The sequence below is a fragment of the Podarcis filfolensis genome (genome assembly GCF_964270895.1).
Source record: "Podarcis filfolensis genome assembly, chromosome: 4".
Taxonomy (NCBI): domain Eukaryota; kingdom Metazoa; phylum Chordata; class Lepidosauria; order Squamata; family Lacertidae; genus Podarcis; species Podarcis filfolensis.
In genome coordinates, this window is record NC_139607.1 from 46073847 (window position 1) to 46097607 (window position 23761).

A 23761-nucleotide genomic window follows, 5' to 3' on the forward strand; every position below is an offset into this window, starting at 1 on the left:
CTCATAGACTGTGGTGTGCCTACATGTGTTCTAGTGACAGTTTTATCTCTTACAGCCTGCTTATCACAGAACTGTAGAGCTGGAAGAGAGGTGGGGGGGTGCTATTTCCCCCAGTTCACCTGAGGTTTCATAAAAATAGCAGCAACAGCTATAGAAATGTCAAAGACACTGGGAATGCTTTTAACATCAACTCTCCCCAACATATTTCTTGAGTTCCCCATCAGCAGGACAATTTCTTTTTACTGTATTATATTGTTATAATCAGCTATAAGATGCTGGATATCATTTAAGTGAAAAGCAGGCAATAATTTCACTGAATGAATGAATGAATGCCCTTTTTTTGAAGTGCTTTGGTTTGTTTGCTTGTTTTAAAAGGTATGTGTTGGCATGCAGATATGGATATGGAACATCTTCCATACTTTCTTCAGGATTGCTTAATATTGACCTATGAGTCCAGGGACCCACAGAGGATTGGAGAAGATAGAAGGACTTTGCAAGAATGTTTTAGGGTACCAGGATTTGAAGTTGGTGCATTTTATTTTATTTTTATTTTTTGCATTTTCAATGAACTGTTATAACAATAAGATTTAGTGTCCCAATTTTTCTCATGTCATTCACAAGGGCAATGTATGAAAAATATACCTATTTACCTGTTCATTGAACAAAATTATGGCACAATAACGTTTTCCCATAATAAAAGGAAGATAGTGAAGCCTGAGGACTGAACTGCTTTCTCCCGTCAGGAAAAGTACATCCATTGGGCTGAAGAACTCTTGTAAATAGTTTGATTCCTTAGTTGCCAATGCATCATCTGGAGGTTCAGCTACAGCATCAGAGCTAGTAAATGCTTCTGCTATAATATAGAAACATTGTAAGAATGCAATTACAGTACATAACAATACGTAATATTTTAAATTCTTAAGGAATACAATGAAACCTGACAGATAATAGAGAAATGCTAATTCATGCTTTCCATTTTTATCAGCTTTAACTATGCTGCTCAAAGAGCAGGAAAATTTTGAATAAGGCGCTTTTTTAAAGGGTCAGAACCACACATTGCCTGGTAAATCTGTTCCTGGATTTTGTGGGGTAGGGGAGAAATTAGAATCGTGGCTGCAGTGTGGGAGAAGGGGCATTAATCCTTCCTTTTAACACCATTCTCTGTTGCAAATCACCCCAGCTACTATGAGCCATGCTATGACTAGACATAATACAGGCATTGGGAAATTTGAATCAGGAATCAGCAAAAAGGTCCATTTCAAACAATCATGAAGTTAATTTCATATAGGCATTCAGTTGTAACTGTATTCAACCAACTTTTAATCAGAGTAGACCCACTGAAATTAGTAGTCATTAATTTCAATGGATCTACTCTGATTAAAAGTTAACTGAGTACAACCCAATGTCATACTCTGGGGTGTAAGAAGGCAGTGATTTCCCTTCTAATTTGTATTCATTGCAAGGACCGCTTATCTCTTCCCCCAGTGAGCAGTGATTGTGGCCTGACGCTAGGGGTTGGGGGCAGGGGCCTGTTTCTCACACGACTGGGAAGGACATAATTTCCTCCTTCAATGGTCGCAGGGGATTCTGGTGGCTCGCTTGTGGTTCCGATCAATTCCTCACAGCAATTGCATGCTGATGCTCTGTGCTCCCCACCTCCCTGACAGCATATAATAATGGACACCACATACTTATGTTTGGATCAAATAAGGCCACAGATTTATTGAATGCAGATGAAAAGTTTTGGCATAGGCACTGGGCAACCATTAACTTCTGGCCCACTTGCCAGAAGTGATGTCAAGGGTCAATTTGGCAGCAGAGGATTCCTAAGACTTGCATCAAATTAGTGGACCTCTGCAGGAATTGCCTCTTTGAGGAGTGCTATAGGCCCCAGCCCCTGCCTGAGCCTCTGATATAATCAACTCCCCCTGAATCCCTTTAATGGGATACCCTGGCACTGGAGGGGCAGGAAGAGACTACAACCCCCCTTCATCCAAGACTAAGGTTTGCCCAATGCCTACTCAGTATCAACCAACAGTCAGATTAGGTGATTCTGGATACACACCCAAGGCCTATGCCAAGACTTACTTACATCTGTAATCAATAAAGTTGTGGCCCATTTTATCCCAAAGCAATTGTCCTGTGATTATTTCATCTCCACATATTAGCCCTGACTGCTCGCAGCCACACTGCACCTGGGCCAGCAATCAGTGCTATTTCTGTTCTGCTGCAGTTTGATTTCTGCCAAATACTATCCCAATGTCTGCTATTAAATGTAAGCTACATAGATTATGTACGCAGGTGGCGCTGGGGTCTAAACCACCGAGCCTAGGGCTTGCCAATCAGAAGGTCGGCAGTTCAAATCCCCACAACAGGGTGAGGTCCCGTTGCTCGGTCCCAGCTCCTGCCAACCTAGCAGTTCGAAAGCACGTCAAAGTGCAAGTAGATAAATAGGTACCACTCCGGCAGGAAGGTAAACGGCGTTTCTATGTGTTGCTCTGGTTTCACCAGAAGCGGCTTAGTCATCCTAGCCACATGACCCGGAAAACCTGTCTGCAGATAAATATCGGCTCCCCCGGCCAGTAAAGTGTGATTAGCGCTGCAATCCCAGTGTCATTCACGACTGGACTTAACAGTCAGGGGTCCTTTACCTTCTATGTAACTAATTATGTAACTTAAATTAAATGAATTTTTGCCTATTTTTGATATTTATATTGAAATGAAAGTATCATTTGCTGATTATATTCACTTGACTGATTTATTTTCCTGATCACACACAAACATGCAAACTGTAGCAATTTCTGCTTCCTTTTTCATCAGAATTCTTTGACGTCTACCTCTACTTAAAGTTCAAAATAAGAGGCAGGGATGGTGACTACTCTTCCAGAGTTAAAGCTTTCGTTCTTTAACATACCATTGAATGCACACAAATCCCTGAATATAAGAGCTCTCCATTGTGATCTATGTTATATACTATATATTGTATAAGACCATTTTACATACTATGCATTATAGTAGAATATGTTATACTGTTATACACACTTAAAAACAAATACATACGAATTCAAGACAGAGCAACTGCAGATTGTTTTTGTTAAATAAGTAGCTTTTTTTAAAAAACCTGGACAACAATCTTTCCTTCATAAAGATAACAGTAGGCAGAGCAATTCTATCTAGATCCACTGCTGCTTCCTGAGTCCTCTTGTTTTTTATCAGTCAGGGCAGAAAGGGAGAGGGCAGTTCTTTCTTAATCATCAACGTTGGGAGCAAGGCTATGTTTTCACTCTGAATCTGTATATATTTTAGGAAATATTGTTTTTCCTTTTTGAAATAAAGTCTTAAGTCAAAACATACGGTATATCTAATATATGTCAAAACAAAACAGTAAAACAAATGAAATATTCCCTCTTTCAAAAGCTGCAAGGAACTAACAGTTATTTAAATAAGATAATTTAATCACTGATCTTTCAGGAGCTCAGCTGCCCAATACATCACTGAGAAATAGGGCCAACAATAATGAACCCATAATCTGATAGGCAAAGGCAGGTCCTCAGAATTATTGGTAAAATGATTGTTTCAGTGCTCAGCTGAAACCCCGTCAAAAAGATACACAAAGAAAAGGCTCCATTAGAAAATATTTTAAGTGGATCTAAGACCTGGCAGATAGATTTAATAGGATCAAAAGGATGCACTTGCAGGACTTTTAAACCCACCTCTCCTTTCCTTTTCCTGCCCCCCCCCACCCCACACCTGCTCTCCACACCAGTGCACTGCAACTTCAAGCCAGAAGTGCCTTAGGATGCAATCTCACTTACCTGGGGTAAAACTCATTTAATTCTGTGAGTCTTACTTCTCAAAAGACATACAGAATTACACTGTTACTCTTTGGGGAAGGTAAAATACATTTGAGCACTATAAGCCTCCCCCCGAAAAAATCAATATTTATAAATATAGTAGGGGTTTTTTTCCAAGTAATCGGAAAAATGTTATATGTAGTTTAACAAATTAAACTGTGAAACCAGTAAGAAACATGATTAAAAATAGAGCTTACCAGCATTTGATCTGTCCTCTTGACTACAGAATTTTTTTACACCTATCACATCATGTCTTTTATTCAGTATGTCAGTTTCGGAGCTAAAAAAATGAAAAACAAACTGTTTCTTGACATAAAGAATAGAGGCCAAATTCCTGAATCTTGGTGTGCCTTGGTTATCACAGTTATACCCAAACCTTAACAAGCTGAATCATATAGACCTATTTCATTGATTAATATGAATGCTAATTTACAGGGATACTGACCAACTGTCTTTTAAAGAAATTTACCCAGCCATTTCCACCATGACCAAGTCAGATTCATAGCCTATTAGAAAGATTCTCAATACATTTTTTAAGGGTCAATCACCTCCAGAACTTCTTGTTCTTGGGATGCTGGATGAAGTCAAGGCATTTGATTGTTTAAACTGACAGTCTCTCTTTACAATTTGAGGTTCCTTTGGTATTTGTGCATCCTGGGTTGATAAGCTCTCAGATGTATGCTATGGGTTACTGGCCCAAGTTTTGGTGAATGGGGAAAACTCTTAGATATTTCCCATTGGCCGGGGCATGAAGCAGGACAGCACACTACCTTGCCCTGGCCACAGAACCCTTAGCTTTGGCACTGAAAGCAGATGAGGATCTAAAAGGTTTTGAATTATCTGGAAAAATCCATCTTATCAATATGTTCACATATGATGTTGCACTATTCCTTTCTGATCCTAAGCCTCTTTACCTGCTATTATGCACCTACTTGCTATATGTGGCAAGATATATGGGTTCACTGTTAACTTCACCAAATCTGAGTTGATGTGTATACAACCCCCGCCAAGCCTACAACTGAACTGACACAAAACAACTGGCCAGAAATACCTGGGAGTGAATATACCTAAGACTCTATCTGAACTTTACTCCCTTGATAAAACATTTAACAACTAAGCTCAAAAACTGGTCAAAGCTAACCATCTTTACATATTCCGAGTCTTACCAATGAGCACACCCATCTCTCATTTAATAATCAGCCAAAATTATATTAAATTTTGTTCATGAAAACAAGAGACCTCAGCTACCTCAATGAACCCTTTATAGGGACAAGAAAGAAGAGGTATAGCAATACCTAATCTAAAATGGTATGAAGACTCCACTCACTTACACAATACTCTTTTGATTTTCCAGTACTCAGACCAGGTCCAATGCTTCACCTGGATCACTGTATTCAGTATTTTAATGCCACTGCCATGTTACATTCAGTGAATATGTGCAACCAATCTTCTACCTAGTTCATTAAGACTCTTTAATCTCGCCCCTTATGTTTCCTTCACTGAAATAACTTTCTAAATAGTTACACTAAATGTTCTTGCAAAGAATATAGCATCACATGTGTATAACAAATATGAGGTAATTGATCTTGATAGCTGATCTTTAATTCCTCCAGCAAACTGTCTTAATCCCAGTAATTTACCTGAATGTCTAATTTAGGCCACAAAATCTAAGAATTTCTATTCCATTAACTATTATAATGGAGTAACCTTGAATTTGAAAAGGTGTCCTCATCTGCAATTCCTAAATCTATTTGGAGTCTCAAAGGAATCCCCTAAGCCAACAATCTATTCAGTTACTCTAAGCTCTTTCAATTACAATTCTATATAGTTAACTGGCTTATTTTAATTTGTAATTGTAAATTCAAATTGTTCCCCTGAGATTATGACTTACTACCTCATGGTTAGCCATGTGTCACTGAAGGATCTCACTTGGTTCAATCCTAAACACAGCTGAAAATGTCTAATTGATCAGCAAGTGGCTTAGGACGGAAGCCTTAGGGCAGTTTTATATTCCTTTATGGCAGCTATTTTCATTTTCAGTATACTTTCTCTGCATGTGAAAAGGTATACTGTCTCTCTATGACTGGCTTGCCTCCTAATATCCATGTAAACAAAAGAATATAACACAAATGTCATAGTGAAACCTTGAAACTCCTGTGTTTGATATCCTGTATCTTGTTCATAGCCTACTGCCCTTTTTATTTGTTATGCTGTGGATTCTGATCTTTTGATAACTGAGTAAAATCTCCATTTTATCTTATATAGTATTAAAACCGATTTTATTCCACACAGATCACAGGTAAGGTAATATTATGAGTATCTAAAGCAGCAGTGGACTGCAGCTTCAACTGGTGGATCAGGAACCAGCTTGCAGTCTAACAGCAGTACTGCCACCATACAGGCATATGGTAAAATATAATAAAGTGGATCCCCAAATGCATTTGGGGGCTAAAGATGGGTTCCAGAACTGAAAAAAGGTATCTAAAGTATGCTTTTGACTTTCTGCCATACCAAAGGTTGAGTAGTGATACAAAAATGACAGTACTGCATTTATGTTTCTGTATCATACCTAATCAATCATGCATAAAAGTAAAAAAAGAAAAGTATGGGTAATGGCTGCTCACAAAAAAATGGCTCCAAAGGCCTATTGGCTTCATAAAACTTATTTCATGATACTGTACTTTGGTTCCTGGCTACAGCTGATCACAGTAGGATTGAGAGACAAATATTGATATTTCACTGTCTGAATCAGTCTAGATTCAGTCTAGATTCTGAATCAGAATCTAGAAGCCATCACAACTGATAAGGCAATTATACAGCAAAGAGAAAACAAACTTAGGGTTGTATATTCTACTCAGAATAGGCCCATTGAAATTGTGGACCTAAGTTATTTATGCATATTAATGTCATTTTGTAAGTATGTTATTCAAGACAGTAATCAGCTGCAGAACATACATGTCACACTAATTTCTTGCTATTATCTAACTCTGTGGAACAGGATTACATTCTCCATAATTAAACCTTGCAGCCAAATAATGAAATTAGCAATGTTAGGGTTAATGTGAGCTTCATCACTTATAAAGGCTATAAAGAAGCAGCAGGAGCAGCATATATTTTAATGAATTGCCTTCAAAGAGAAGACTTTCATATATTGGTAAACCACACCAAGGAACTTAGGTTATAGCAGGGATTCTCAATTTGCATTTTCTTCTGCCCCCAATTCTAGGAGGATCTTAAAAGCAGTCACGCTTGTGGTGCTCTTTCAATGGACTAGAATTTCTTAGCTTCCACCTATTTCAAACAGTTTTCAGAAACCTCTTATAGGAATACAGTGAGGTAAATAAATTTACTAAGTACAATGTGATAGTTTCTTTTTACCTCACACATGGAAAGTTACCATTGTGGAAGGGATGGCTATACCACATATAACAGGAGTTAATAAGACTGAAATATTCCATCCGTAATCAGGTACAAAGTGAATGTTCGGTGCATATATAAGATATTTCAACCACAGAATTTCAGTAAATATAGATGAGAAGATGTCAATGTAAACCCCATTCACAGAAACCGCTGGTGCAAAGCTATCAATGGAGAGCATTTCTGTGATTGGTTGAGGAAGAGGAAGAACACATGCACTGCCTCCCTTTGATTTCCGGCAACCGGCTGGCCCAACCTAGGCTGCAAGATTGATCTTGGTGCCAGTCACTGCAGAGCTGAGTAGGATTTCCCCCCATGTCCACTCCTGCAGGCTAGTTTCATCACCTACTCTGTGCTGCATGGCATGGTGGGTAAGGGCACAGGTGGTGGGTGTGGCTTAGTAGGTTAATTTGTTCACATTTTGGCAGGTAGGTGCAGGAGACGGAAAGGTGGCAAGATCAACAGCTGAGCACCCTTAAACACCTTTGGAGGTGATGGGCAGCCCCTCCAGGCAGCCCCTCCAGTCTGTGCATTCTGTAGGGCTGGATATTGAATGCCTAGTCTCACCCAATAGGCGCTGTTGGGTTAGAAACGGGAAGTCTTCCTCGATACCTTCAGGGCAGGGCTCAGGTACGGGCCTATGATCAGGTCATGCTTTTGTCCTCAGCAAGGTAGCTCACACAGGAGCTGTTGAGTTATAGTTACCTCAACTTTCTAAGCATCTGGATAGAGTTCAGGTTGTGATAGTAGAAAAGTTCCACCTGTGCAAGCAAATCAGCCTGCTAGACAATTAACCGGGGGGTGGGGGAGGAAGAGGGGGAAAACAACACTGTGCAAGTGGAACCCCTTGCACAGGGCTTCTGCTGATGGGCAGGATTCACCTAGCAAGCTTCATTATTTCTATATTGACCAGTATACACAAGGAACACCTGCTGCTTTAAAAAGACAAGAGTGAGCTTGGTCCTTCCTCTCACCCATTAAACCAGAATGGGGGTGTAAGAAACACAGTGCATATGCACGCACACATGTACCATTCCTCTCTATAATTACAATCTTGCAGAATTCCTTCATTTAAACTGCTACTATAACTACCATAGTACAATAACCTACTAAGGAAGTATAAAAAAATATGACAGAATTATACTGTATTATCTCTCACTGAGCTGCGAGTTAATAAGTTTGAAAACTTACCTTTTCGTTTTACCTTGTTTAATATGGCTGAGTTGATCTAAGTTCTCAGGCTCAGTGATGCAACTGGTTGATTCAACTAAAATGACACTAAAAATATTTCCAGTTTAGCAAAAAGCCTACAATATTTAAAGGTAATAAAACAAACTACTTACAAAAATAGGAATATAGCAATACTTAGATTTTAAGAACTCTGACCTACCCATCCCAAAGTCTCTGTACTAGCAAAAATACTTTAATAACCAAACCTAAGCTTTTTTTCATGTACTTTTTACCTAGACAACAGAATCCTTGGAAAGATGAGGCCGACCCAAGGTGTTCTTGACCCCTGCCCCTCCCAGCTTATAAAAGCAGCTGTTGGGGGACTGGTGGAGTGGGTAATGGGAGTGATGAATGCTTCTTTACATCAAGGCAGAGTCCCACCATATCTAAAAGAAGCAGTGGTGAAATGTCTTTATAAAAACAAAAACTTCCAGGTATCCCAAAGTTCTGGATAACTTTCAGCCTTTTCTGTGGCTGCTCCCATTTTGTGGAATTCCCTCCTAAGAGAGATTGGAGTAGCTCCCTCCATACTATCTTTCCACTGGCAGGCTAAGACCTCTGTATTCAGACAGGCTGTGGAATGCTAGGTGCAGATGTTGACCAATCAGCATTTTAATGCTGGTTTTAAATGCTTTATTGTATTTTAACTATTTTTTTAACTAGTTTGTTTTTATTAATTTGTATTTTATAATGCTGTTTTAAAACTCTTAAATCTGAAAATGTCTTTTCCAGGGTGAGTACAGCCTCTAGCCACCCTTTTAAAGACAAATAAAATGACATAAAACTCTGTAGCCAGAAAAGTTGAATGCCTATGGCCAAAAGCATCATTTTGGGGAGAAAAAGTCAAAGCTAATGTGTCATCAGATTATTGCATATTTCGGATATGAAATCCTTTAAAACAACTACAAAATTTAACACAGATAAATTTAATAATACATGCCTGGAAAACCAATCATTTCTTTATAATTCAGAGCATTTTATATGTGTCCTGGTAAATGGTGACATTTACTGGTTTTTAATGTTTAAAGCAAGAACAGAAAATTATGGAAAGAATATACAGAACTGCCTAGAAACCAAACCATTTCAATCTAATGTGATACCTGAATGGCCCATCCATTTTGAAAGGACTAATAACCTGCAGATTTAATTCGTTTAGCTCATAACATGGAGATTTGCATTTTAATACACCCTGTAAGTAAATGAAAAAAGCATTAGTCTTATTGCTCACAATTCAGAGTTAATTATATTTTTAAATAATCAGATCCTTTTGTTCTCTCTCTCTCTCACACACACACACACACACAGGTTAATGGCAGTGCAATGTACACTTCAAAAAGTGTAAAGTTCTGTCAATAAAATATTCATAGAAACAGCCCCTTTCCAACAAATACTGACGGGGGCAAAGAAACGCCGGCTCCCTAGAGTTGGCACACCCAGTGGGAGTTGACCCTTCTCTTCTCTTTTTACTTTTAGCCTTACATCTAACTTCCCTCATTCCCTCTGGACTAGCCAGGAGCTCTCTGCAGGAGGGCATCTGCTGCTGTCTTCCAAAGAATGACTCTATTTTTAATAGAAAATGGTGGATTTACGAGGAACACATGAGCCAGTGGTTGTGGAGAGGCAGTTTCATCTTGTGTTTCTGATAACCAACTATTTCAGCTATTGTGCACAGACCGTTTACTAAATAACCCCTTCTCTCTGATGGTACTGCCTGCCAATTCCTGGAAGCACACCTCTAGGTTACAGCAAAAAAGCCAAGCATTTTTCATCTTCGATTTCTGTCTACCACAAGAAAGGTAAACAATAGAGTCTCAATTCTCTTACCTCTTCCTATTTTCCTTAATTCCATTTCCTTGCCTGCCTCTGATTCTCACAAGATGGGGGAAAGGATGACTTTGTATATAACCTTTCACCCTTTGTGATTCTTTCACTCTTCCCACAGCAAAGCTAAGTCTCTATGTCTCTTAACTCCAAACTCCATATAAAGCAACTTTCCAGCCTCTGATCTCTCCCTTCTTTGCAACAGTAACTAAATGTGTGCTCCAGGCAACTTGAGGCTGTGTTATGCTGTGCAATGGATTCTTAGCCCTTTCTCTTCTGCATGTTTCTCTGGTGGCATTTCAGTGCCAGTTTGTTGCTTCTAAAGCATTTTATACTTCCATTTCTTACATTTCAACCATATTTCTTTTATAAATAAATATTATTACAACTGCAACAACAGTTTAGTTATTGCTAACTCTCCAGAGCAACCATGCTAATATGGTCTCCTTACTGGTCAGTCCGAAATCCCTCAAAGTAAGAAAGGTATTCAAAGCTAATGCAATTTGCTTTGTGTACAACTGTCTCTAGCAAAAATAAAAAGAAGAGCATTGCTAATTCCCAAATCAACACTTCCTGTGAATACCCATGTAAAATACATGTTCACACATAAGCAGAACTGGCAGGGCCATCTTAAGCATATCCGGCGCCGTGGTGCAAAGATCCCTCTGCTCTCTGCCCCCCACCCCCATTTCTCAGAGTTGCCAATCTTTTTTAGGGAGGACGGCGCTGCCGGTGGCACACCCAGCTTTGCAGGGCTGGAGGAGGCGGGCAGCAGGTGGAGGGCAGCTCCTCCAGCGGGGAAGAGGCAGAGGCTGGATGCGGCGGCTCCTGGCTCAGTTCGTCGCTTTGTGCCGTGGTGGCCACGGCAGACAGTGGCTCTGGGTGCGTCGTGGTGCTGCTTCAGCGCGGCATGGCGGAGGCAGGCGAGGGCGGTGAGCTGATGCCAGGAGGCACTGCGTCCAGCCTCCGCCTCTTCCCTGGCACCCTCCAGAACTTGGCACCCTGCACCACTAGCCTCTATGGATAAGACGCCCCTGGGAACTGGCAACTGCGAGGAAACTTTTTTCAGCCTGAGGGACACATTCCCTCATGGTTAATATTCTGAGGGCTGCAAGGCAGTTGTGAGCAGGACTAAAGCAGGCAGGGCCAAAATTGGGACACACACACACACACACACACACACACACACACTTGCTGCTCTCCAGCCTCCAGCAATTAGGCTTCAAACAAGCATGTTAACATTTTGTGGTGTGGGGCACTATTTTTGGCTGGGTACCACAGTGCCCAGGGAGTGTTAGCTCTTCCCTTCCCAGCTGTGATCCCTCCTCCTCAAAAAATACACCTCTCACAGCAATTGGGCTTTTTTCAAGCCTGTTAAATGGGAGGCTGGGCAAAAAGGTGATGGCACATGGTGCATTGAGATGCTCCACTGAAACATCTGAACCATGGACCACTGGTTCCTCGGCCCTGTTTTAATAATGTAAGAAATATTTCAGCATCTTCAATAATAGAGAGATCTTTAAACATGGACTCACTATATAATATCTTAGGGTGCTTGCTATCTGGAACAAACAATAAATATGACCTATTATTCTATAATACACATGAAAACTTGATTCTAACGGACTACAGATTTTATCAAGTATACCCATTAAGCACATGGTACCTACAGCAAGTTTAATACGACTGATCTTTGTCTTCAAGGAGAAAGCCATAGTAGCACCAACCACTCCGGTTAAAGCTTTTGTAATAAGTAACAGCACAGCTTCAGCAGGATGCAGGAAGCGACTAGTAAACTCCACATTTATGGTTGTTTGGCTCCTAAGTCAGGAAATACAGAAATATATTTTGCAATGGCATTATGGCAAAGTCTTTCCCAGAATAAATCACAAAATGGTAAAAATAGATATTTCAAATCTAGTAAAAGTATGTATTGAATAAATATTTGACAACAGAAGAGCATGGGGGGAAATAAACCTTACAAGCCCTAGAACAAGAATCCTGAATAGTAAAAAAAAAAATAATGAATAGAACACCACTGACTAAAACTGGCACAGAAAGATTTGTGTGCGCCATTAAAATTAAACCCAAAGTAATTTTTAAATTATTTATAAATTTCTGGATAAAATATATACCAAATTCATTGCATTCTGTTCAAATTAGTATTTAATTTATTTTCACCAGATGTTCCATAGTTCTTTTTCTGTATCTCGTATTACATGGGTCCCAGAGACATGCTGGGAAAATTAAGACACAAAGCAATGGAAGCCCCACTGTCAAATCGCTTTGCAGTGTGCTCAGCCACCCACACTGAGAGCCAGTGTGGTGTAGTGGTTAAGAGCGGTAGTCTCGTAATCTGGGGAACCGGGTTCGTGTCTCCGCTCCTCCACATGCAGCTGCTGGGTGACCTTGGGCCAGTCACACTTCTTTGAAGTCTCTCAGCCCCACTCACCTCACAGAGTGTTTGTTGTGGGGGAGGAAGGGAAAGGAAATTGTTAGCCGCTTTGAGACTCCTGAAGGGGAGTGAAAGGCGGGATATCAAGTCCAAACTCCTCCCCTCCTCCACAATATATAAAATGTGGTGGGACTATGTGGGGGTCCAAGGGATGTGTCCCTAGTTGCCATGGCACCTATGCAAGCTGAGCTGTAGGAGACAAGTGTAAGATACAATCAGTCTATCTACAAAGCTCAGTTTCTATTATTTTCTTCATTCTTTTAAAGTACTTGTTTTAAATATTTTATACAGTTCATCCAGACCTTAGCTGATAATCATGAACAGCTGATTTTAGAAAACAAACATCTTTTCAAGCTATTGTTCTAACTTCACGCTGTATTAACTCTGGAGAAAACATAGCTAAATGTATTGACAAAGTGCTGTTTAGGAGGTTATGTCAACGACTCCTTAAACTCTCAATTTTGCCAACATTTAAAAACAAGAGATTTAAGCAAGTAGCTTACATGGAATTATTTTTATTGACTAAAAATAACCTACTGTGTTAAAATGTCAAAAAGCAGGATGCACTAGTCAGCAAAATTCCATAGAGTTAGAAAATAAAGATTTTTATTATTTTTATAGAATTTTACAACAAAGCAGACGGGGAAAGGAAAATAAAATACAGCTTACTTATCTGTAAGCTTACTTACACAACATCTTATATTCTTATTTCTCCCGACTTGAAAGATTACCTCAGATTGATTAAATTAATGAGAAGGAGTTGTAGGAGTTGTAGACTTCATGTTGAAGACAACCCATGGTACCAGGTGTCAAATACATTGTGTGAAGGTACTATAGAACATTTGAGGGCTACTCATCCTTTGTTTCTATTATGGGATGTACTAAGCAATATAAGAAGTTTAAGAAGGGAGGGACACTAACATATTCCCCTTAATTTCTCCCCATGCCCCCTCTTGCTCCTCCACAACACTGCAAATGCCCCCTTTAGCTGCATCTACTTCCATCTGAACCCTCTCCAATTCCTCCTCCTCTCCAGCTTTATTTTCCCCATCACCAGAGCCCTAAAATTGTCTCACACATATGCACCTAACTTAACTTAAAAATAAAATAAAGATAGCTATAAGTCAATAAAGAGCAACAGGAGCTGAATTATAGAAATCTTAACGTTTCAGACATTTTTCTCCATTGCAAGTTAATTTTGTACCATCACTTTGTTTTGAAGCAATTCTGATTAATACGAAGTGCAGCAGGGGGTGATCTGTGTTGCTCAACCTATTGAACTATTTGCAAGAAACATAAAATGGCAATTTGCACAGGAAGAGCTCCTTATTTGAATTCATTTAGAGATCAAGCATCGAGGAAAAGCTTTTACATAGTATTTGCTGCTTTACCCCTGATCCAATTCAGACATAATACATCATGGGCTCACACACTCCCTCCTCTCATACCTGAGAGGGAAAGCCAGAAAGTGAAAGGGGAGTATACAAGCCCATAGTATCCTTCTAATATACACTGTGATTTGAAGACTGGGAACATTATGTCTCATTCAGACACCTGCTGCTCTGCAAAATATCCTACAAAAGATAAAGAAGGAATAGAGACTATCTCGTTCAGTAAAACAAAATGGAAGGCTACTTACTTTGGGGAAATGGTGACCATATTTCCTTTAGGTAATGAAAAATCAGCACATTCTCTTCCTAAAATTGTAGCAGTGTAAACCAAAGGCTTGATACTTGGGTTTTTTAACTGTATCTGTTGCAAATAAATACACAAATAACATTTTATTTTATTTCTACCCCACCTTTTCTGAAAGCTCTCACCAGACAGTTTATTCTAGAATGTTCTTAAACACAACACCACAAAGAGTGGTATTGTGAACCAATAGTGTAATAAAATAATGCCAGGTAGGGATGTGTTATTCATGTAGCAATAAAATCAGTAAAAAGCTTGAGAGTGTGAGGAAAAAGTATTTAGATTCTGTTTAAAGGCCACTAGGCTTGCTCCTGGTAAACACCGTCTTGATTGACTTTTCGTGTCAACCCAGAGCAGGACCTCTGAAACTGATCTTAAGAGCCCAGGAAGGTTCAGGCAAAAACCATGCAAGATCTCTGTTTATTTTGCACAATATTCTGTTGTCAGTACAATGTAGCACATACACTGGGAAGTACAGTGCTCCTTATTCCCAGTGATAACGGATGGCTGTGATGTCTGAGCTGCCGTGTTCCAGAAAGCCACTCCAAGTAGCAATTGTCCTGCTACATGGGGAAAAGATTGCCTTTCCCCAGCACTGAAATATTGTGGAAATATATGCAACACATAATCAGTAGCATTTACATAGTGCATCTATTAAGGTCTTGTTCACATATCATGGTAAACCATAGCTAATGGTTTGCCATGATCATGCCCTTCGCATCTGTTTTGTTCCTCTCTGCTCATGCACAGAGGAAGAAACAACAATCCCAGAGATTGATCAATAAACCAAGAACAAACCATGTATACAGAGCCTGAATTTTGGGGAGCGTAACAAACCACAATCCCTAGTTCAAACATAATACTAAGCCAGGGATTAAAGTTTTGTTTCCTCCCGGCGCAAGGAACCCACAACGCAATTTCCTTAAGGAGTCACTTAAAAGTAGAAAAAAACAGTTAGTACCTTTCTAACAACAGTAGCATGAAGCGGACCAGCAAACTCGACAGATTTCTTAGGTAAATACTGGGGAAGCCACTCATATAAATAGACACAAAGCATAAGCATTGTGATTGGATTTGGATCACAAATGTCTGTAGCCTAATTTTAAAAAGATGCAGAGTAAGTTCATGCTGTGGATAAAGATCCCCCCACCAAAGCTTATAAATGAAGGAATTTCAATATTAAGTTATCATCTTGACTACCAATTTTTCATACATAAAGGAACAACAAAAGCAAAGGGTAAATCCTAGACACAAGAATTTAAACTTTCAAACCCCAAGACATACAAAGTATATTTCAATGAGGAACAGAGAATAAATTTTACTTTCATTGTGTTGTAATAAATTGCATGGCTGCTGAAAATGAGGGTTGTAGAACTACTTTAACTAATAGAGATTACATTTTCACCAAGTTTCAACATAAAACATACTTCCATTGTCACAGAGATCTATCATTTAAATTTTAATACATTATTGAAACTGCAAGGTATACTACAAAACAAGCATTCTGAAATTCAGCGGATGCAGTTATTCACAGATACTGACTTATGACTAAATGTATCCACCCTACCATTACTGCATCCCACATCATTTAGAGTACCTCAGTAAAAATAAAAAAAAGGATTAACCAGTTCACATAATTGGTTCATTAATAATCTCATAAAATATGGCATCATTCATGGCACTAAAAGTACAATGCAGCTTTCTGAAATTAGAGTAAAGCAGATGAATATCACAACTGTTAATATATTTTTTATTTGCAGGGCAGAAATGCACTCTCTAACCCAATGGATTTTATGGTAATTTGGGTTTAAAATGCAAGTAAATGACTGAATCCAGCAAGCGCTGGTCTGTGGTAAAGCCCATTTGTTTAATATTCAGATTCTGTATGAAGGTAACCATTATTTTTCTATGCATAAACCAAAATATATATTATACTCTGAGTGAAAAATGCAACATTTCCAGCCCTTTTGTTCAACTGTGTTGATTCGCCTCAAGTCTGAGCTACAATTCAGTGACAAACTTTCTGATTTGCTTTGCTAATTTAACAGCTGAAGTGAGGTAAAAGGTTGATGCTCAATAGCAAGAGCCCATGTTTTGCATGTAGAAGTCTCAGGTTCAATCCCTGACATGTTCAGGTAAGGGGATGTGACAGGCCCATGCAGAGGGGGGTGGGCAGCCAGCTAACCTTGCCCCAGGCCTCAGAGGGCTAGGCTGGCTAGGGAGCCCTACCAGGGACCACCTGCATTTTTGTTTGAGTTTGTAACTTTATTCTAACAAGACTCCCAGCCCCAGGCTTCAGACCAGCTCTGCACAGGCCTTCCCACTCAAGCAGACGTCCTCTGCTTCACTTCTTAGCTCTGCTGTAAAAGGCACTATACCTCTGAATACCAGTTGGTAGAGAAGACAAGAGAGACTGCTGTTATGCTCATACCCTGTTTGTTAGCTTCCTATAGGCATCTGGTTGGCTACTGTGATAACACAACCAGCATGACTAACAGCCACTGAGAGCTTTTATCCCCCATGAATGTTTCTAATCCACTTTAAAGCACAAACGTTGGTTGGTGTTACTACATCTTGTGTAAATGAGTTCAGTAATTTAACGACAAACTGTGTCCAGAGGCATTTACATTTGTCTGCCCTGGATATTCCAAAATTCAGCTTCACTGTCCCTATGTTCTACTGTTATGACAGAGGAAGAAAAAGAAAAACTTCTGTCTACTTTCTCCATACCATACATAATTTTAAACACCTCTGTTGTGTCCCCCGTTACTCACATTTTTGCTCAACTAAAAAGTCACCAATCTGGGTCCCTCTGCTGGGGCAGCCAAAAAGAAAAAAAGCTCTTCCACCCTGGCCAGTAGGCACCCACAGTGCCCTTTTAAGATTGCCCTATTCAAATAGTTTTACTCAATGCCTTTTAGCAAGGCCATTATGAAAAGTTAACTTATCCCAATATACAAGAATAAAGAACAAAACCGTTCACAGACCATTCATAACTTAGATCCACTTACCAGTACATGTATGTCAAGGCTTATTGCATGAAAAGCATTTACAAGAATCAGGCAATTGTGAAGACATTGTTCAGAAGTTTGTGGATTAGTGTACATATTCACAAAGTGTGTTGAAATCTGCAGATAAGATTAAAAAAAAACTGAACTTCTAAATCATCTTAGTAAATAGGTCCTAGTTCAGGATTTGGAATAAACATTCCTATTTGATACTTTCTGATTTCCTTACACATCAGGCTCTCTACTGCCTCATCTTCAAGAGCTCACACCTTTCCATTCAAAAAAACAGTTAGTCTTTTTCTTTGTTCCTTTGAGCATCGTGGCACTAGCACACCTTGATGACACCTTATTCAGAAAGGTGCAGCTTTATGTTGCTGCACTTCCTCACCTCAATTCTTCACTTATTGTTGCTGTCACTCCAAGAATCACACCCAAGCTGGCTAACTGCATGTCAGAACAGTGGCTCATCAAGACCACTACTATCTGCTCTGACTGACAGTCGCTCGCCAATGTCTCAAAGGTCATTCCTAGCATGGCCACCTGGGATTTTTTCAGCTGGAGATTCTGGGGACCGAAATGGCAATGTCCAGCAACACAAAGCAGGTGCTACACTACACCCCATTTTCTTCATCAGGAACCTCCAAAACAAAGTGATTTTGTCAGTAGAAAACCACTTAGTCAGTTTACTTGTTCTCTAGCTTCCTGCTTGACACCTAATTGACAAAATTGACAATTTTTCCAGCAGGAAAAAAAAGGTCTCTGCCTTAGGTGTTCATTTTGTGTTGCTTTTAAATCTGTCTTCTGGGGTGGCGGGTTACAGCTTTTTAAACTATATAAATATGTTTTTATGGTTTGCTTGTAAATGACCTTGAGACATATGTGAAAGGCAATTAATTAATTACCAACTCCAACCACTCCTGTGTTTTCAAGTCTACTTAATGGCTTCCATTCACATTTTCCCTAAAATGTAGCGAGCTAAATTTAGAACCAGCATTGTGGGACAAGAATCTCGAGATCATGCACTGGTTCCACTGTGCATTTGTTTAGCTGCAGCCATAAGCGAAGACAAAACAAATGACACTTTACCCAACAGAGAGATATATGTCACAATAATACAATTTGGATTGGAAGTGGAGGTTGTTAGGAACAGACAATGGAACAGAGTAAGAGCACAAAATGGCAATGAGGGAACACATAGAATGCATTTAGGGTAGTTAAGAAAAGTGGGTCTTGATGATGGGCATGAAGCAAAAATGCAGCCTTAAATGAAGGGAGAAGTGAGAGCCTAGGAGAAGCACGTTACAAGGCAGAGACTAGAATGAAAGACTCAGATAACAGAAGCTATTAAGTTATGAGTCTGAGCACAGTGAAGGAAGAAAAGGAAAGATTAGAGAGAAGATAAAATAGGTAGCTGGCACAATAGCAAAATGAGAGACGGATAACTTATTATTTCCCTCCTGTTCAAGCTCAAGTTGATCATGGCATTTTTTATTTTTTATTTTCTATCAATTGCCTAACAATACATTAAACACTGATTTCTCTTAATGAAATACAAGTATTTTAAAACTAACAAATAATATTTCCATCAAAATAGTGAAAAACTTTCTTACCAAATAAGGGCAATATTTGGCTACTTGTGCAGCAAGGACAAGGCCATCAAGCAGATCTTTATCAAAGTTTACTATCCATCTTGTAGGTGGTATATCACCTGTTTGAAATGAGAATTTAGTGTTTTCCCCTGAAGAATCTGTGAGCCTATTCTGACAAAATTCCTCCATTTTTTCCTTGTGGAAAATCATATTATAAACATAGTACAATATTTCAAGTATGTTTACCCAATCTTCCTAGATAAATTGTAGTTTAATTCCCTCCTGCAATATCCCCTCACCAAATTATGTTGGTAGGCTTTCGGTTTTCAGACATCTTCATCATCCTTTAGGATGAAGATCACATGAAGCCCAACCACAACAAATCCTGCAAATAGATCTATAGACTGATCTATAGACAGGCTATTCAGCAAATGGAAGTATTTATAGATAAGCATTCATTAGAATTATCTATTGGCAAAGGATGCATGTATGTTACCCTAAAATGGCTCTTTGGGGGAAAATCTCCTAAGATAATAGCTGGAATGGAGGTCAACAAAAATTCCTCACTCTTATACATAAAAAGGTAAAGGTAAAGGACCCCTGACAGTTAAGTCTAGTCACAGATGATTCTGGGGTTGCAGTGCTCATCTCGCTTTACAGGCCGAGGGAGCCAGCGTTTGTCTGCAAACAGTTTTTCCGGGTCATGTGGCCAGCATGACTAAGCTGCTTCTGGTGCAACGGAACACCGAAACCAGAGCAGTGCATGGAAAAGCCGTTTACCTTCCCATCGGAGTGGTACCTATTTATCTACTTGCACTTTTTGGCGTGCTTTTGAACTGCTAGGTTGGAAGGAGCTGGAACCGAGCAATGGGAGCTCACCCCGTCATGGGGATTCGAACCGCCGACCTTCTGATCAGGAAGCCCAAGAGGCTCAGTGGTTTAGACCACAGCACCACCCGCGTCCCACTCTTATATATACACCATACCTAAAGCTCAAAATTACTAGAGACAGATTGTACATTAGCACTCAAACTCAAGAAGCACTCTTAAAGTACTCGTTTATTTGGAGCTAGTTCTCTAACAAATGAAATGTTTTATTATGCAAATAAAACAACAGATTCCATTTACTGATGCCCAGCTAAGCTGACTAGTTTTACCTCTGCTTCATTTTTTTGCTATCTCAGTCCTAACAATTATTTGCTTTTCTTGTGCACTGTTGAAAAGCAAATGCATTAATTAGAACTCCCATATGTCTTAATTGACAATTATGTTACTCAGCTTTAATAATTAATACATCAGCACTTAGAATATTTACCAGCCAAAATTGCATTAGCACTAGAGTCATAGGTAAACACCATAATGAATTAAAATGTAACCCAATTCCAAAACCCAGCCCTGGAAATTTTTAATATTTAAAAGTAATTAGAAGGTTTCAGCTGCACTAAAAGGTTGAGCAAAGCCATTGCAACATTAATAAAGGAACATGGGGTTTATGTCACTCTATGCAAGAATTGTCATTAAATAGTCACCTGGTAGCCATGGTGACCTGAAATTGCCCCCAAGTCAGCACCTCTTATTCACAGCATTGTACTCAGCAGTCCAGCCCTTTAAAAATAAAATTGTATGTATGATTCCCACAATGTACTAACTGTTTTATAAATGTGTGTGGTATTTTATATGTATTTTGTTGATTTACTCTTAAACTATGTATTTTGGTCTATGTTGTAACTTTAGAGTTGTTTAGACAGACAACTGCAAAATTATGTATAAGTAATTTTTTAAAAAATTAAATCACATATGCAGTTCAGTATTGAGTGAATTCATATGAGAAAAAACCTTCATTGACCAAAATCAGACAAGGGCAAGGATGGCTTGTTGCCTTGCTATCAAAAGTGCCTTCTCATCAACATTACAATTACTGGGGGACAAGCCAATAGCAGTGAAGAGCAGAAACTGCAACTGTAGCCTACTTGCCCATTCACCACCTTCCTCTGGAAAGCAATAGGGAACTGGGCCCAATCTTCATGCTGGATGAGGATCTGAAGGCAGTCACTTCTGTTTCTTGTCTCTGTTCTTGATGCTCACCTGAACAAGTGGGCAACTGAGCACATGCTGGCACTGAGGACAAGGAGGAGACTCCAGTCCCCTGTTGTGCTGGATCTTTGCAGCTACCTAAGGGTCCCAATCTCTGATGCTGGCCTAGTTCCCATCTATCATAAATATTCTGCTGACTATCTTGTTTGGACTGTTGTCAACATTCATTGCTACACACCCGAGATTTTGGACATTACACTGAATACCCAAAATTTTATGAACTTTGAAGTTTACATAAGGATACTGGCAGTATTAGGTAAATATTGTAAATATCTGAATACAGCTTCTTATTTTTCAGAAATAAAAATCATCTGGGATTGTCAGCAAATTTTAGGCAGATATTCATGTTAATATGCATATAACACCTGTACACCCTAACCATATTCTAGGTTCTGAGATCAGATGCACCCACTCTTCCAAAAATATTTAATAAAAATATTTTAGTACTAAATTCACACCACAAAGAGGTACATAATTCATAGCAGAAATGTCACTTAGCATTTAAGATTATCTCCTTCTAACTTTTGAAGTAAAAGTCTGGGAAGGCATAAACAAACCTTCCATTATTGGTCCCAAACTGCAGTTGAAGCATGGGTCAAAAAAAAATTTATTTAAACAAGCTTCTAAAGGCTTCTACAGTTTATGATGGCTTGGATGAGTGTCAGAGCTTAAGAGATTATCACTGTGGGAGGAAATCTATATAAAAAAGAATTTTGTTTAGTGCCCTTGTAGCAACAAAGAGCCTGAGAACATAACTTAAGGCAACATCAAGAAAAGAAGGTACAGCACATGCAAGATCAAACTTATAACCTGTCATTTTACCTGACATCTCAATAGCATCCAGTTCAAAGATTTTATTTCAATGCATGGAACTAAAGGCGCTCTTTGCTCCAACTTACTAAAGAGCAACGCTATTATGTAGCGCTAGACTTTCAAGTAGAATTGCTATCTGACTGGTTTTAACGGGTTCTTTAAAACAAGCAAACAAAAGCAGTTAGACAGCTGAACCATAGAAGCCCTCAAGCGTTCTGCATGTTCAGGCTGCAGAACCAGAGGAATCCATGCAGGCAATCTGCTCATGCAGGGTTTTCAGTGACACAGGACATTACTAACGGGGGCGCAGGGCATGGATATAATTTAAATTCTGGCTTGCTCTTGACCAGAGGCGGAGCTAGCTGCTCCGGCACCTGAAGGCAGAGCAATGGGGACAGGGCAAGCGTCCAAGGAGGGTGTGGCCGTGGTGAGCATCCCAGGGGGTGAGCATCCCACTTTGCCAGCAGCCTTCCTCCCTTCCCTCTTCCCTTTGACAGCTCGGGAGAGGCTTCCCCTCCCCCCAGGAAGAAACCAAGTAGCGAGGAGCAATGGCGCACCGTGCGCCCGCAACTCCCAATAGTCCTCTGAGCTGTCAAAACGAAGGGGGAAGGGGGGAAGGCCACCAGCAAGGTGGCACAGTTCCGCCCCTTCCCCTGATGGCTCAGGGTAGGCTTGGGAGTCGCGGGCAGACAGCGCGCCGAATGTCACCTCCCTCAGTGATGACACCCAGGCCGGACCGACCCCACCACAACCCCTTCCTCCACCCTTGCTCTTGACATCCACTGAATACAGCAACAAAACTGAAATAAATGGGAGGGTAGAACTGAACTGTAAGAGAAGGGAGTGGAAGAGAAGAAAAAAGGAACACATGAGCCTGAGTGGCACTGTCAATCTCTTAACCATGGAGACAGATTCATTTAACAGCAGGTATCGTATGACCCTCAGTATCCCTGTTTATTATAGCACTTGTCCGTCCTTTCTGCTGCCAGTCTTCTATCACACCTTGCTGGCTTCTCCTGCCTGAGCACAGGAAATATGAACAGGTAGCTCATGTGCAAAATATTCTTCTGATATGAAATTAATACTTAATAATATAATATCAATTTGGTGTGTATGGTGTATATGATGTAGAATTGCCACAAGGCTTGTGACACGAATCCTTTAAATAGTCTTGTAGTTCTTGAGCATGGGTGTCAGATGGGGTGGCACTTTCGCTCTCAAACAACACATCCTTGAATTTCCTGTACATAGCACCTTTTCTCTCTATGTCTCAGCTCCTAGAGTAGGGCCTGGATGAATAGTTCACTATTCGGACTGTGTCTTAATCTGTTCTAACGCTGCGTTTGTTTCACTCCGGCTGCTGGACACACCATATGGATATAGGGAAACAGGTCTGCATAAACATTCTTAAGCATGTAATATAATTGAGCCTTGTGTGGGCTTCATGAATCTCCAGTCCTAGTTAAATTGTCTTTTTCCTTTCGACACAGGCTGAGGACCTGTCTAAAGAACTAGTTGGTTTGGGTCTCAAGAGTGGCACCACAACATGTGTTATGGCACCACATGACACTAATCCTAACCCTGTTTTGATGGCACAGCATGGAACAGGATCAGATCATTAGTGAATAAGAACAGGTCATTAATGAGGGGGAATGTCATAGGCCTAGGGCAGTAATTTAGAGAAGATACATTATAAAATTATGTTGAGGCTTGGTTAAATAAAATAGCTTAAAGGAAGTATTTAAAGGATTCATATCACAAGCCTTGTAGTATTTCTGCATCATATAC

At 39.8% G+C, this 23761-nt stretch overlaps 1 protein-coding gene across 1 annotated transcript in view; it reads right to left on the reverse strand.

Annotated features, from left to right (window-relative positions):
• Positions 1 to 23761, reverse strand: part of CFAP47 (cilia and flagella associated protein 47) — a 180768-nt gene that overhangs the window by 100607 nt on the left and 56400 nt on the right. The window contains exons 34-42 of the mRNA XM_083612236.1: positions 19088 to 19185; positions 17481 to 17597; positions 15431 to 15565; positions 14417 to 14529; positions 11993 to 12143; positions 9602 to 9690; positions 8463 to 8549; positions 4052 to 4134; positions 651 to 853 (exon numbers count right to left, since the gene is read on the reverse strand). Of these exons, the coding sequence (XP_083468362.1) occupies positions 651 to 853; positions 4052 to 4134; positions 8463 to 8549; positions 9602 to 9690; positions 11993 to 12143; positions 14417 to 14529; positions 15431 to 15565; positions 17481 to 17597; positions 19088 to 19185 (1076 nt within the window). The remainder of the gene's footprint in view (positions 1 to 650; positions 854 to 4051; positions 4135 to 8462; positions 8550 to 9601; positions 9691 to 11992; positions 12144 to 14416; positions 14530 to 15430; positions 15566 to 17480; positions 17598 to 19087; positions 19186 to 23761) is intronic.